This window comes from Pseudopipra pipra, chromosome 5 (genome assembly GCF_036250125.1).
Source record: "Pseudopipra pipra isolate bDixPip1 chromosome 5, bDixPip1.hap1, whole genome shotgun sequence".
In the NCBI taxonomy this organism is placed as follows: Eukaryota; Metazoa; Chordata; class Aves; order Passeriformes; family Pipridae; genus Pseudopipra; species Pseudopipra pipra.
This window is the reverse complement of record NC_087553.1, coordinates 37814816-37828300: the sequence shown is the minus strand read 5'-3', so window position 1 is coordinate 37828300 and position 13485 is coordinate 37814816. Positions and strand designations below refer to the sequence as shown.

The 13485-nt window shown below is 38.1% G+C and overlaps 1 protein-coding gene across 1 annotated transcript; it reads right to left on the bottom strand.

The window, feature by feature from the left end:
• Positions 1 to 1685: 1685 nt before the first annotated feature.
• On the bottom strand, positions 1686 to 9820 carry CCDC107 (coiled-coil domain containing 107). The gene is made up of 7 exons (XM_064656904.1): positions 9809 to 9820; positions 8743 to 9097; positions 6520 to 6725; positions 5274 to 5340; positions 4192 to 4282; positions 2963 to 3072; positions 1686 to 2366 (listed from the first exon to the last, which is right to left on the bottom strand). Exons 1-7 carry the CDS (start codon positions 9818 to 9820, stop codon positions 2077 to 2079), a joined length of 1131 nt encoding a protein of 376 aa, XP_064512974.1. The 3' UTR covers positions 1686 to 2076.
• Between the last annotated feature and the right edge of the window lie 3665 nt (positions 9821 to 13485).

Below are 13485 nucleotides of genomic sequence, written 5' to 3'. Positions count from 1 at the left end.
TGCCCGCGCCCCACCTGCCGCCGAGGGCGGGGGCCGATCCCAGCCACGCTTCGGGGGCACATCGCCGCAGTGGGGAACCGGAATTCCCGATTGTTCCTACGCCCTGCCCGGGGCGCGGCTGCGTGCCCGGCTCTCCCTGCCCGCCCTGCCCCGGCGGCCCCCGCAGCCTCGCCGGGAAAGCCGGGCGCGTACACACCGCACGGAGTCGAGTCCTTCACAAACCCCGGCAGCCGGCATCGGAGACTTCAAAATTGCAGCGAAAGGGCTCACGGTGCCCTGGGTCCGAAATACAGCAATTACCCCAAAGTAGCCCAAACCTCTTCGGATAAGGGCTCCAAGTATCAGCACCATCCGAAGACTAGGGGACATGAAAGCCACCACAGCGATGATTCAGTCACTGCCGCGGGCAGGGAAATCCTGCGGGAAAGAACACCAGCACAGCGCCTGGAAGGCAGCAGGACTGACCTGCATTCTGCAAACACTTCGGCAGCACAGCAAGCCTGGCTCCCATTCCCTCATTCCCCTTGATCAATGGCTTTGATCACTTCATTCAGTTCACTTTATTAAGCATCTCAGAGAAAGAGCCTGTATGCAACAATGACTTTTTCAAACAGTTCCAGTTGTCCCGAATGACCAGACCAACAGGTATTTTTAAAAATTCAATTGTGTCCAAGTACTACTTCTGATTCGTCCGTTCTGTCTTGGGGAAAAAAATCTGTGCCCCTTCAAGAAACCCTGGCTTTGTACTCCATAGTTTTCCAAAGTTAGGCAAAATCTCACTTACTGCAAAACTACTAGTACACTGACACTAAGGATGTATTTCTGGCTGCTGCTATTTCCAAGCCTGTGTGATTCAGTTTTAGGACCAAAGACATACCATGTTTATACACCAGAATGAACAATTAATTCCATTCCAGTGAGTGACACAGTAATGGATTTAGTCCCTTTAAGTACAGTACATTTCCTCCAGAAAAACAAATCCACATGCTATTTTCCTGTAAGAATAAGGATGGCAAAAGAGTTCAGGCATTATAACTGGCCTACTTAAAAGCTACGCAATTATAACACAGAAAATTTAATAGCTTTGTACTGTCAAACATACCTCTAAGGCAATGCCTGTCATTAAAGGCTGGCAGTCCCACAGGCATGTGTGTTAAGTGAACAAAAAAATAGTAAAAAATGAAGGTATGGACAAAAATTATTCTGGCAAAGGAAAACAAACGTTTTTCTTAACAATGACCTAAAAAGGCCACTATCGAGCTGGCATAATGTATTGAAAAAAGAACCCCCCATACCCACAGTTCTTCAATGATACATAGCAATACATCTGTTAATTCTGATGTAAGAAAAATTGTATTTAAATGAATCAAAAGGCGAGATTCTATTGTGTTAAACATGAAATGATGTAGTACTAATGGGTTAATCAGTTACTAGACAGCTGCTGAGTTTAACCAATGACAGGTACGGAAGGAATTAAGTGATCTAGTATAATTCATTAGGGTTTAAATTGACATACAAAACTACACATAATTACTTAGGAGACTGCAAACTCAGACATAATTATTTTTACATAGTGTCCACAGCTAAATTTCTCTCTCCAAATAAACTTAACTATGAATTGATCTCAAAGACTTAATCCATACTGCTTTCCGTACCACCCTAGAGAAATGTTTTCCACAAAGAGCTAAATTCACCAGTGCATGCTCTTTAATGAACTCAAGAAAGTCACAGTTCAAGTGGCATCATGCTTACTAGTTATAAAACATTTATGAAACATCTCTACTTTATAGTCTCAATTAGAAGACATTCTAATATTTCAGTGAAGCATCAGATGTAATTACAGTGCATTATATACAGATTACAGAAATATTCTGATAGGGAAAAATAAATAAAGTATGTAAACATCCTGAGTAAAATTCTGCTGCCACTGAAGTCAGTTACAGAATTGTTGTAGATATGAGCACAGGCAGTATTTCACTGCTCTTTTTAAAGCATACAGCAGTGCATGTTAAGTTGATTTAAAACAGTTTAAAGTGCATACAACGTTATAAAAGAAATGCAAAAGCTTTTAAAGTTTTACATATGCAGATTCCATTCATATCTATTGCGTCTCCTCGGTCCCATCACTTCTGATTCAGTGGCATCTTTGTTTATCATTTCTTGGTCTTCTAGGACATCTGGCTCCAACTGATGTATTTCACATTCATCGTGTAATTCATGCTCTTCTATTTTGTAACCATTACTATAATCTTCAAGCAAATCTTCATAACAATCATCTTCTCCGTTGTCCATTTCTTTCTCTTGAGAATGTTCAGCAAATGACTGAATGAGATCTTCAAGTTTCTCATTACAGATGTGGCCAAGATCTTGGAATACACAAAAAACAATCAAAATGAATCTTTACTGGAAAGGCTCTAAATTTCAGAGTCAGTTTAGAAATAGAATATTTTTTCTGTTTGTTTTTTTCTCTTTTATTAAGACTCAAATAATGCAAAAATTCCCCAAATTTCTAGTGAGCCATTCTTAACATTTTTTTACTTGGGCTACTATGCAGCTCTTGGAAGTCTTCAGTTGAAACTACAATTTGCTGTTTAGTGTTTTATGCAAGCATTACCCACAGCCTCAGAGGTCCTCATTTGGGAATCCTCAGACTAAAGTTAGTCCAATACTAACAGACTGCTTAGGAACTGACATTCAAAAAGCCTGTTTTAACAAAGGAGAATGCGACTGTGTGGTCCATCCCAGTTCAATGTCTTTTAGCACCTATTCTTAAAAAAACATAATGTATCAAAAATTTGAAATTGGATATACCTGAAACAGGAAGAATGGTACTCCTCCAGAATAAAACTAATTCCACACAAATTACCTAAGGTGCAGGAGCTGAATATTATTATAGTAAGATCTATTTATTCTTTTAAAATATAAAATACTTAGTTATCTACCCATCTGAAAATTAAAGTACCTTTCATCTTGTTTTCTGATTTATCCAATCCACTTTCTTTCATCAGTCGTCTAATTGATTGGAGCTGTGTCATTATTTCATCTTTCTGCTCACAAGCTAAAGCATTAACACTAGAAAAAAAGACAAATGTTAACAGCTGAAAGATTATCTTGGAAGTGAGTGCTTGATAAAAATGCACAAGACTGAAATACTTCCTTCCATGGATAAATACCATAGTTAACTTCGTGACACATTTAGGTCAAGCTTTCCTTGAAGAACTGTCTCTTGAGAAGTGGGGAGCCCATCACGTACACCTACTGAATAATTTAGTCACTGAATTCTAACATTGGAGCCCCAATGGCCAAGGCTGAATAATGACTACTGAAAGAAATAATTAACCAAAGTTATTTTTAGTACAACAATACCTAATACAGAACTTTTCAGTTTAGAGGCTCTTCTTATTTAATTCAGACTTTCTTTACTCTCCTGGCCATCACTACTAGGAACTTGTTAGGCAAATTGGTCAGTGGATTTGCTGTTTAACAGTTTCAGCACATATTAAGTTCGGAAGTACACTAAAGGAACAATCATAAAATTCTGCATGTTTTAACCTGAGTTTCATGAAGGATGTCAGTCCACAAAATGGACTGCATGGATATTTTTATTTCTAGTAGATGAGTAAGGCTCTAGCTTCTTAAGAAAGGAACTTCTCTAAAACTACAAGGAGTATATATTACTGATTCCCTTGTCACACTACAACAGAGAAGTTATATTTCACTGAAATACGCACACACTTTACAGGTTCATTTCAAAACACAAAAATAAGCAGCTATACCTTGGTAACTAATTTTTTCTTCTACTTGCATCTAAAGGAAGAAACTCTTTCTGCTACCAGAAATGTAATTCTCACAATGGCTTTCAAATGCTACTGAGATTAAGTATATTTCCAGTATTAGTCTCCTTGGTCAATATTAAAGTTTAACTTATTAAGCCACAGTAACACAATCGTAAGTCTGAACTTTTGCATTAATGTTTGGTGAACAAGAGATGGGAGGTATCTGTAGAAAAGATTGCAAACTGCAGAAGAGGTATTACCTGCAAAAGGCTACAGAAGCAGTAATTAATTAATGAAGGTTCCTAAAAACTGTTCCTTACCATATATATATATGGATCATTTTAAGAATTTTGTTAACATTTTGGCAAATTTCAATTTACAGAAAACTACACTGAGAAGTTTCAGAAACACTCACCAGTTTGAAAGTGGATCCAACTGAGTCAATAAAGAATTTAACATTTTCTCTGTCTGTGCTAGATGCCGCTCCAGTTCTAAAAGCTGATGCTCTAATAAAAAAAAAAAGGAAAAAAATTTTAAAAAAAGAAGGGAGGTGGGGAGAGGAGAGAAAAGGGAAAGAGGGGGCAGGAGAGAGAACTTTACTAGAAATGTCTTTACAATACCAGAAGGATATTAATTTACATTTTGGTTGGGCAGATTCAAAAACAGGAAGTTTCTTTTATCTGTAAAATTATAGAATGTGAAAAGGGAGTGGTGGGGGTAAGAACAGAAGCCTTACTATGTGTGAGCAAAATCCTTCCCACCCAATAACCTATCTCCAGTAGTCCCCAAACAGAGGACACCTTTATAGAAACTGAATGAGAATGTGAAGCTCACCTTCCCAGTCACAAAAACTATGTAGTTCCAAGACTTCCTGAGGTGTAAGTACTGTATTTATACTTAATATATAGTCATTAATTTCTCCACTCACACCTCACAAATATATTTAACGCTGAATGCACTAGAATCGAGTGATTCTTCCTAAAGCTGTACTGAACTTTGAAAAAAGAATCCAACACACAAGGATGGTGACTAGGCAGTGTAACAAATCACTTCTGAACCTGATTACAGACCTGGTGAATGGAGACACCGAAGGAGGCTGATAGTTGTTTAATTCACTAAAAATGGGTCTGTACAAGGGGGGCAAACCTACGAAAACAGCTCAACTTTGATGTGCCATCAAATAGTTATAACGTATTTAAACTGAAGAAAACCCAACAGATCTTAAGTGAAAAAAACATCAGACATTAAAAGACAGAGAATCATACTATATTACTATAGCTGTTTTAAAGAGTATTACCATCTGCAGTATTTAAACAAACCTCAAACAAGTGTTTCAAATATATAGAATAACAAAGTGGTTTTTTGTAGGTTGCTAACTGCTCTTAAGTAACTTAAAAGATTGTTCTTATTCAGCTGGACTGCATCAAAAAAAACATGTAGCTTTGGTCCAGCTGGCAATAAGTGTATGAAAATATGCATTCTGAAAGGGTATCTTACCCGTTTCCTTTGCCTTGTCTTCTGTACTTTTTTCCTTTTTGGAATGACTTTCTTCATGTGATTTCATCTTTAATAAATACAGTGTTAAAAAACTTCATCATTATTTGTGTATTAAGAACAAAAATGCATTTAAAAATTTACTGAAAGTAAACAGCAACCACAAAAATGTACTACAGTAATGAAACTTTTCTTCTGTGATGCCTGCTTCCTGTCTTAAGCTAACACTTCTGATTTTATGCAATGACAACGTGACTAACAAAAGCTTTAAAAGAAAGCAGTTGCTATTTCAACTTCGGTTTTCCCAAAGGAACAGAAGAAATCTTCTAGGTTTCTGCATCCGTTCTCTTACCGTTAACTAGGAGATAAACTTTTTTCTTACAGTATAAACACGTTATTATAAAAATATTTATGTTTTAATCCAACAAGCCCAAATGTAAAGAATTGTAACCACCCAAAATAAGATTTTCATAATTTTTAAATATTAAACTGGCATCCTCTACACTCATTTTGCTAAGCTGTGGTATTTTTCTCATATGTGAAATAAGACACTGACTACGGAAATGAAGATGCCATCCTCCAGTCCTATTCCTGTTCATTTCTATTTCCCCTGAAGGCAAGCAACAATATTGCAGGTGCACTCTCAGTATTGCAAGTGCTGTAATATCTCTTCCTATAAATAATACATATCAAGGCTGATTTTTTTTTAAAAACAACTCATCATGTGTTCTCCTTTTTTAATTTACAAATGGTAGAAAAGGCATCCCATTACATGAATAAAACGTAGGTTGCAGATGCACGATCAAATGAGAAGTCCAAATAAAAGGTTCAGTCTAGTTGCTATTCTATCTAACTGCTAATCAAAGACAATTGCTCTGCAGGAATTGTCCACTTCCTTCCCATACCCAATCTCATTATGAAGAATGAAAAAGAAATGAAGTACTGATGAGGCTTAAGTTACAGCCTCAGGTAGCAGCACTGTTTAGGTTCTCAGATTCTTATTTGAGGCTGCAGGGTGGGTAAGATTCTCACTTCTTCAAGTGTCTAAAAATAGGTAAGTCAGAAGCCTTCACAAGTAAGAATGAGATACACTAAAATTTTAACTTTGGACTTCACATTCAAAGTCAAAGAGAGCAAGAAATGGCTTTCTGACACCCACATACATGGTCTCAGAACTGGAAAAACAAGCAAGCCAAGCAGTTAGGTTTCCTTCTAATTTCAATAATTTAATGCTTTTCCTATGGCTTACCTTAAGAAGTTTGTATGCTGCAAACATTCCCACTCCAAGAGCATACAACGGCATGAGGGTGAATGCTAACTCTCTACCATTTCCTCTTGTTGTCTCACTTTTTATCTCTTTTTCCATTGCATTTCTCATCTGTTGAATACTCTGGTAAGTATTACTGTCAGAATTTCCTGGATTCCGATGGACTTGATAAACTGTCTGAGGACTACCTTAAAAATTAAATTGAGAGAAAAACAACAAAGTAAGAAAGGAAATTAGGAGTCCACAAATGCCATTAAATTGTTTTCCTCTTGTGTAATCATCTTTGTTCATCACTCTTTTAAGATAGTGTGGGCAGCCCTGCATCCAAATAAAAAAATTAAAAATCACTCTTACATTAACAGGATGCACAGTTGAATCTAGGTAGCAAAGACTCTCAAACCAAGTTTGGTTTCTATAATATACAAGTTTTAAGCTTTTTCCTTCACAGCAACGTTGGCAAACCTTCCGCAAACCACAGAAAGGTAGATGTAAAAAAGAAACAATTTAAGTCTTGAAAGTAAAGCAAATTCAGAGAAACTACTGATAATGCTGAAAACAGTTAGAAATTAATATTTTTCCTCTAACAAAAGAAAGGAGTTATTTACAAACTGAATTGTTTGTAAATTTTTTTCTGGTTGCAGAAAAAAAAAGTTTTGTTGAAATACACATGGTGTGTTGCTGCTTTCACTATTTTAACAGTAAATTCAGTGTTACGTGGATATTCCCAGAGGCTCAGAAGTACTGTACCTCTGCAAATCAAATATTTAGCATGAAAAGATTACACAATAGTAAAGATATGCAACCTTGGAAGTCTGCAGTACTTTTGCATGTAATTTGTCTGCCAGAACAAGGAGCAGATGAAAGCACAGCTAGCATCATTGTTCGACTTAGGCATTAGGTTATTTGGTAGTTAAATCAGGGGTTCATGGGACATGCACATAAGAAACAGTACTATCAGCTGAAGAATGCAGATGCTTGCAGAGGCAGACAGCAGGTGTTTGAGAGACTATGAAGTTTTACACTAATGTCTCAACTGACTGCCTAGACTTACACTTTCAAATTTAACTGAATATGGGTTTAACAAGATTCACATTCTATAAAAACTCCCAAACTAAAGACCATTGTACAAATCACTTGTCAATAAATATTGTAACAGTGGCATTTGAAGAACTCACAGTAACAGAATTCAAGTGTGCAAGATACAGCCACAATCAGGTAGAGAAAAAAATTAAGTTACACCTACCAGTGAAACAACTATTTGGCTACAGCTTCTGCCAACTATGAGAGAAAAAAAAGTAATCTAATTCTGATAACCTAAGCTGGTATTTTGTGATAAGAGAACTCGAACAGTGTTTAGAATTGCCTAAAATGAGTTAGCCAGGAAAGTTATAAATTTCCACTCATTTTTTTTCCCCTAAGTTCTGTTTGTTTTTAATGTAAAGGAGAAGCATTACTAAAACACCTAATATAACAGATGAAAAAAATTTCTATAAGTCATACAAATGAACATGGCAAGGGAAACACCTTGTGGGCACTGAGGAAGAATGTTGAATCTTAACGGAATCCAGTGCCTTGCACCAAGTTTATTCCACAGAAGAAACAGCAAAGTGAGTTACTAGCCAAACAGGAGAAGAGCCCAGGCAGGTGAGAATAGGAGATCTGTCTCAAATTTATTTTACTCAGTGCTGGGCCAGTACACCAGCAGAATCACAGGCATGTGAAGTGTTACTTTATTTTAAGGATTGTTTTCAATCATAGCTGGACAGATTTTATAGGACTGTGCATATATTTTACTAACAGTAAGACTTGGCTCCCTTACTGCACCTCTAACACGGGCAAGGAGTTTTTCCCTGTGACACCTCCCAGCTCCCCATCGGTCCGACTGTGCCCCTGCGGGCGCTTCTCGTCATACTGCATTTAAAAGCAGTTTTCTTAAGACAGCACAGACGAAAATCCAAGCATTGATGAACCAGAAAAGCAGACCACAGGAGGGGGTGGGGGATGTTTAGGCGCACACAGGCCAGCTCGGAGCTGTCTGACCAGGCCTCCCCCTCCACAGGCCGTGTACAACCCCCGGCGCCTCCCGCCGGACGAGGGCACAGCCTCCTCGGTTCCCGGAGTTCCCTTCCAGCCGCCCGAGACCGGGGCGGCTCCTGCACGGAGCCCCGTCGGCGGCGCGGCCCCGGGCACGGCCGCGGCTCCTACCTCTGCCGTGCTGCCGCGGATCGTAGTGTCCCGGAGCGGCCCTGCCGCCCCGCGGAGACCGGCCCGGCCGCCCGCCGCCTCCTCCCCCGAATATCCTGGGCATGACGACGAAGACGCAGAGCACCAGCACGGCCGAGACCACCACCTGCTGCACGGCCGACAGCACCATGGCCGCGTCCTGCCGCCTTTCTGCGGCCGAGCCGCTCCCGGCGCCCGGGACAGCCGCGCACAGCGACCCCCGGCGGCTCCCCGGGGCGGTCCTGCCGAACAGGTCCACATTCACCCAAGGAATTTCTCCTTCCGAACAAGCCGACGTCCAGCAGCAGGACTGCTCCAGAAGAGTCAGGCTCTCCAACTAAAGCAAGGATATGAACTGCAGTATTGAGACTGAGGGGATTTCTGGTGGCGAGGATGAATCTTTGCTTGTGGTAGCTGAAACAAATTGCACTAGAAAATTTTTTTGCTGGAAAGGGTTAAACAGAAGTGAAGAAGATGCAGAAAATGCAGATGTTTGACGTTTAGTCATCTTCGCACCACAAGAGGAACGTGTTGTCAGCAATGGGCAGCCAAAGGATGAGCACCCTGAACACGCTTGGGAACATGCGTGTACTCGGATACTGATGGCTTTGGTGGGGTTTAAGCTGGATTGGCAGATACGGAGGTATGATTTGAGAAGTGAAGAAGTTCGTGAAAAACACCACACCCAGTTTTAATAATCAGGAATAGGAAAACCAGAAAAAAATTATGACTACAAGTATGCATGTAGAAATATGGTGAGCAAAAACTAAAGGCCTTGGGGAGAAAAGATTATCAGCAGCCAGTGGACTGTAAGATCCACAAAGAAACTAAGAGCAAACTGAAACACACGAATACTTGTAAACATAGGCAATAAACCAAAGCATCTTTTAAGACATCAAATTAAGTACTTTAATGGTAGAAGAAACTTGCTGAAAAACAGTCATGACTGGAAGACAAACACCAAAAATCATTCACATTCCAGAATCAGAAGCTGCAAAGAAGGAGAACGCAGCAGAATGAGTTACTGCCCAAGTATTGGCATGTTTACCTCATGAAGCATCTTTGTAAAATGTTGTGATGTGTATTTAAAGCTTTATCATAGGAGGACCAAATATTTATTTGTTTCCAGAGGCTCACTTAAAAATACTTAAAATATTTATACAGTCAAATTTATAGTATCTGTGTATTTATACTTTGAATTAATTTCTATTAATCAAATAGAAATCCTTAATGACCTGTTCAACAACAACAACAAAAAAACAAACCAAAGTTTCATGTTTAATTAACGTGACAGTAATTCCTTACCTGAAGATAAAAGTGCATTTCAAACATATTTTCAGTTGCTAGCAAGTGCTCGTACGAAGTTAAACAGTGAAAGGAGGAAAAACTTGTCCAACAAAATTAGTTCATATTTTTGTGCTGCAACAGGAAAAGTCACTTAAAATAAAATAGGTACTTGCCTAAACAAGGAAAAGCATTTCCTTATGAAACTCCAGTGTATGTGCTTTACTGCTGACTGGTTTTATCTGATTGTTTAAGACCTGGCTGTAACTTAACATTGCGCAACTATTTCACCTTTCATGTTTTGCAGACTTGGGATGGAGCTTTGACACATACTGCAAGGGCACAGACAAATAAATGCATTTTTCAACATAACGTATGCTTAAGTAAGAAATATCAATGCCATCCTAATTTCACACCTGTTGGAGAGAATATTTGGGTTAGAAGTCATGAAGTATAAAATGTTGCTGATGCCATTAAACTGTGGTATGATGCGCTCGGATTCTAAATTTTCACAGTGCAGAACTGTACTAAGGTTTGTGGTCATTACATTCAGGTAAGAGTTACCTTTGGTAAAATGCCCTGTATAGTGCCTGCCAGATAAATCAGCAGCAGCTGTAAATAATACAGAGTTGCATATGTGATCAGCAGCAAATAACAGCTTACTGTCTTTTGTAAGCTCAAAAAATTACTGTACTGCGTTACCCCTGCACTGGTTCACCTCAGTATCTTGTATAATAATCTGCTCTTCTTGTCCACAATAATTGACCTCAATGAAAGCCTCATTCCTCATTTTATTGTATCAGTACTACATGAACTTTATAAAATAATATTTTCCAGTTCTCTAGTCACCAACCCACACAGTTCAGAATTCTTTAAGTTTGGAGATGCTGTTGAAAGTAATCAGAGTCACTGCAGAATGTCTGTAGGTATTCCTCAGTAGAAATGTTGGCAGAAGAGAAAATCCAGCCAAAGTAAATTGTATTCTTTACAAGTCTCATAATAAAGAAAAAGAAAAAAAAGTTCATCGGCAACAAAATTTATTATTTCTGATTTTTCAGTGGTAATTCTGAGACACTTAATTCTGCTGAGACTTTAAAGCTTTCCTTTGAACACTTAATATTTTAAATTTAAGTATTCATTCCCGTGCTCAAAAAATAAGCTTTGCAGTAGAATCAGTTTCATCTATGAGCAAACACATAATATTTCACTGATCTAAAACAGATGATAATTTCAATGTCAAGTAGATCTTGTCTAGTAAAAGCAACTCCTAAATTTCTTATCTCAGTGTCCAAAGATGCTTAGACTGCTCTCTGTGTAAATGACAGATGAAAATACTGCAGAGTGTACTTAGAGAGAAACTGTTACCAGACACAGGTAACTGTGAGATTCTTTTTTAGTAGACTTTGGATTGTGAAATGAAAATACCTAAAGTTACCAGAATCATTTACAGAGCATTTTCTTTGCAGCTCTTTTTATATCTTTTCTCACTTTTTTCTCTGCAAGTGTTTCTCTGCCCCTGGTTCTGCCTGTAACAAACTCAAAAGCAATACTGAAGGGTTTAAGTTTTGCTGTTTATTGGGCAGTTAAGCTTTAGAAGACTAGAACTAGACAGTATCTTAGGACAGTATTTCTCTTTTTTTTTCTGTGACACAATAACCTATAAAAAATTACTTAGCAAGGTATTTTTTAAATTTTAATAATTGCAATTCAACCTTGTCTATATAGAATTCTGGAGGGTTTTGCACATTTCTCTTGGAGTGATGTTCACTTCTAAAGTTTCTTTCCTCTTTGTAATATTGCTTGCTCCTTCCTTGTTATATGTAGTTAAGTCAGATCAAAAAGTTCATGCATTTCAGGCAATATTTCAGGGAAAATTACAAAGGAAACTAATCACTGAAAAAACAGGCAGAGTACATGAGTTAAACAATGAAAGTTTAAAAGTACCCATGTCATTAGAATTGATAAAGATCCAGGAGCTATTATGTTCTTGAAGGCTCAGACACAAAATTGAAAATAGGTAACATTTGTGAATCAAATGGATAGGCAGTGCAGACCTGTTAAAAGAGCCACAACACCGTCATCTCAAAATGGTGGAAATCTCAAAAATGTATGTGAAGGCCCCTGCAATGCTTAGTCCTTAATCCAGGAGTCAGATAACACCACATGAAACATTAAGATCCTTTCCAAAAAAAAAGGTTATGTTTGAAGAACACAACCGCTTCTTGCAGTTATAATTGAAGAATTGGAACTTCTGGGGATGTTAAAGTCAGTTTGTGCATCTGAGGCCTGTACCCTTTGTATTGGAGAGATACTGAGATATTGAGTAAAGACACTATATCTGTATGTTTTCTAGAAGTGGAATGTATTATTATCCAGATCTTCTAGTATACAATTAAACACTTTTTACCTGAATTCAGTACAGTTTGGTTAGTCATGTGCAGAAGGTACAAGAAGAATCTCTCAAGAAAAAGCAGATGCCCAAACTGTAAGTAATAATAAACCATCTTCTTTTAAGTCTGGCAGATAACACTTGTTAGTCTAAAAATATGCAGTGCCAAAGCTTTCAGGCTTGAGTTTATAGGAGTACTCAGCCAGATCACTTCAAAGTTACAGTAAAAGTATCTCCAGTCCAGTCACATACCTCCTCTGTTAACTGTGAGGCTGTTTACAGCCTCGTTATTACAAAATAATGGTAAGATTTTTTAGCTTTTAATAATTACAAAGTAGTTTATAACTAAATAATTTTTTTGGAAATCCAATACCACCACCATCCTTTCACATAATCTGTTTTCTGCCCTGAGGTGACATTGTGTAATAGAAGCAGCAATGCATGTCAGAGTATTAGTTTATTCACAGGTCTGGAAGGCCAAGTGATCTTGCAGCTGCCTAATCCTGTGCACAGAATAAAAAAACCCAGCAGATCCATCCCATTTGTTCAGCTGAACCTAGTATAAGTCAAGGTCAAACATTCTCTCCCCAGCACAAGTAACAATACTCTGTGGGGAAGTTGATGATTTGAGGACAAAATTAAGTGTAATTTTATAGATTCACAGGCATCTTGGATATCTGTAATAGACTGTAATCCACCAGCTTTTAATCCTCTGTCTGAATAGTACATTAGGGAAAAATTAAGAATGTGACATTTTATTTTTCCAGGCATTTTAAACTGAAAGCAGGTGAGAGGTGAGAAAGTGGGATGTAAACATGGGGCATTTTTCAAAATCATGGGGCTGTACAGCTTCCTATCCATACAGCTTCCTATCCATACACAGCTCATTGTGCTAAATTTCACTTGAGATCTATGCAAGGACAAGCGATGCTTGTATTGTCCAGACAAATGTATTGTGATATCCAAATCCCAAAACCTAATTTTCAATATCCACTGCTTAATGCTGGCAAAAGATAATTACTCTCTTTTGGAAAACATCATAGATGCTCAAG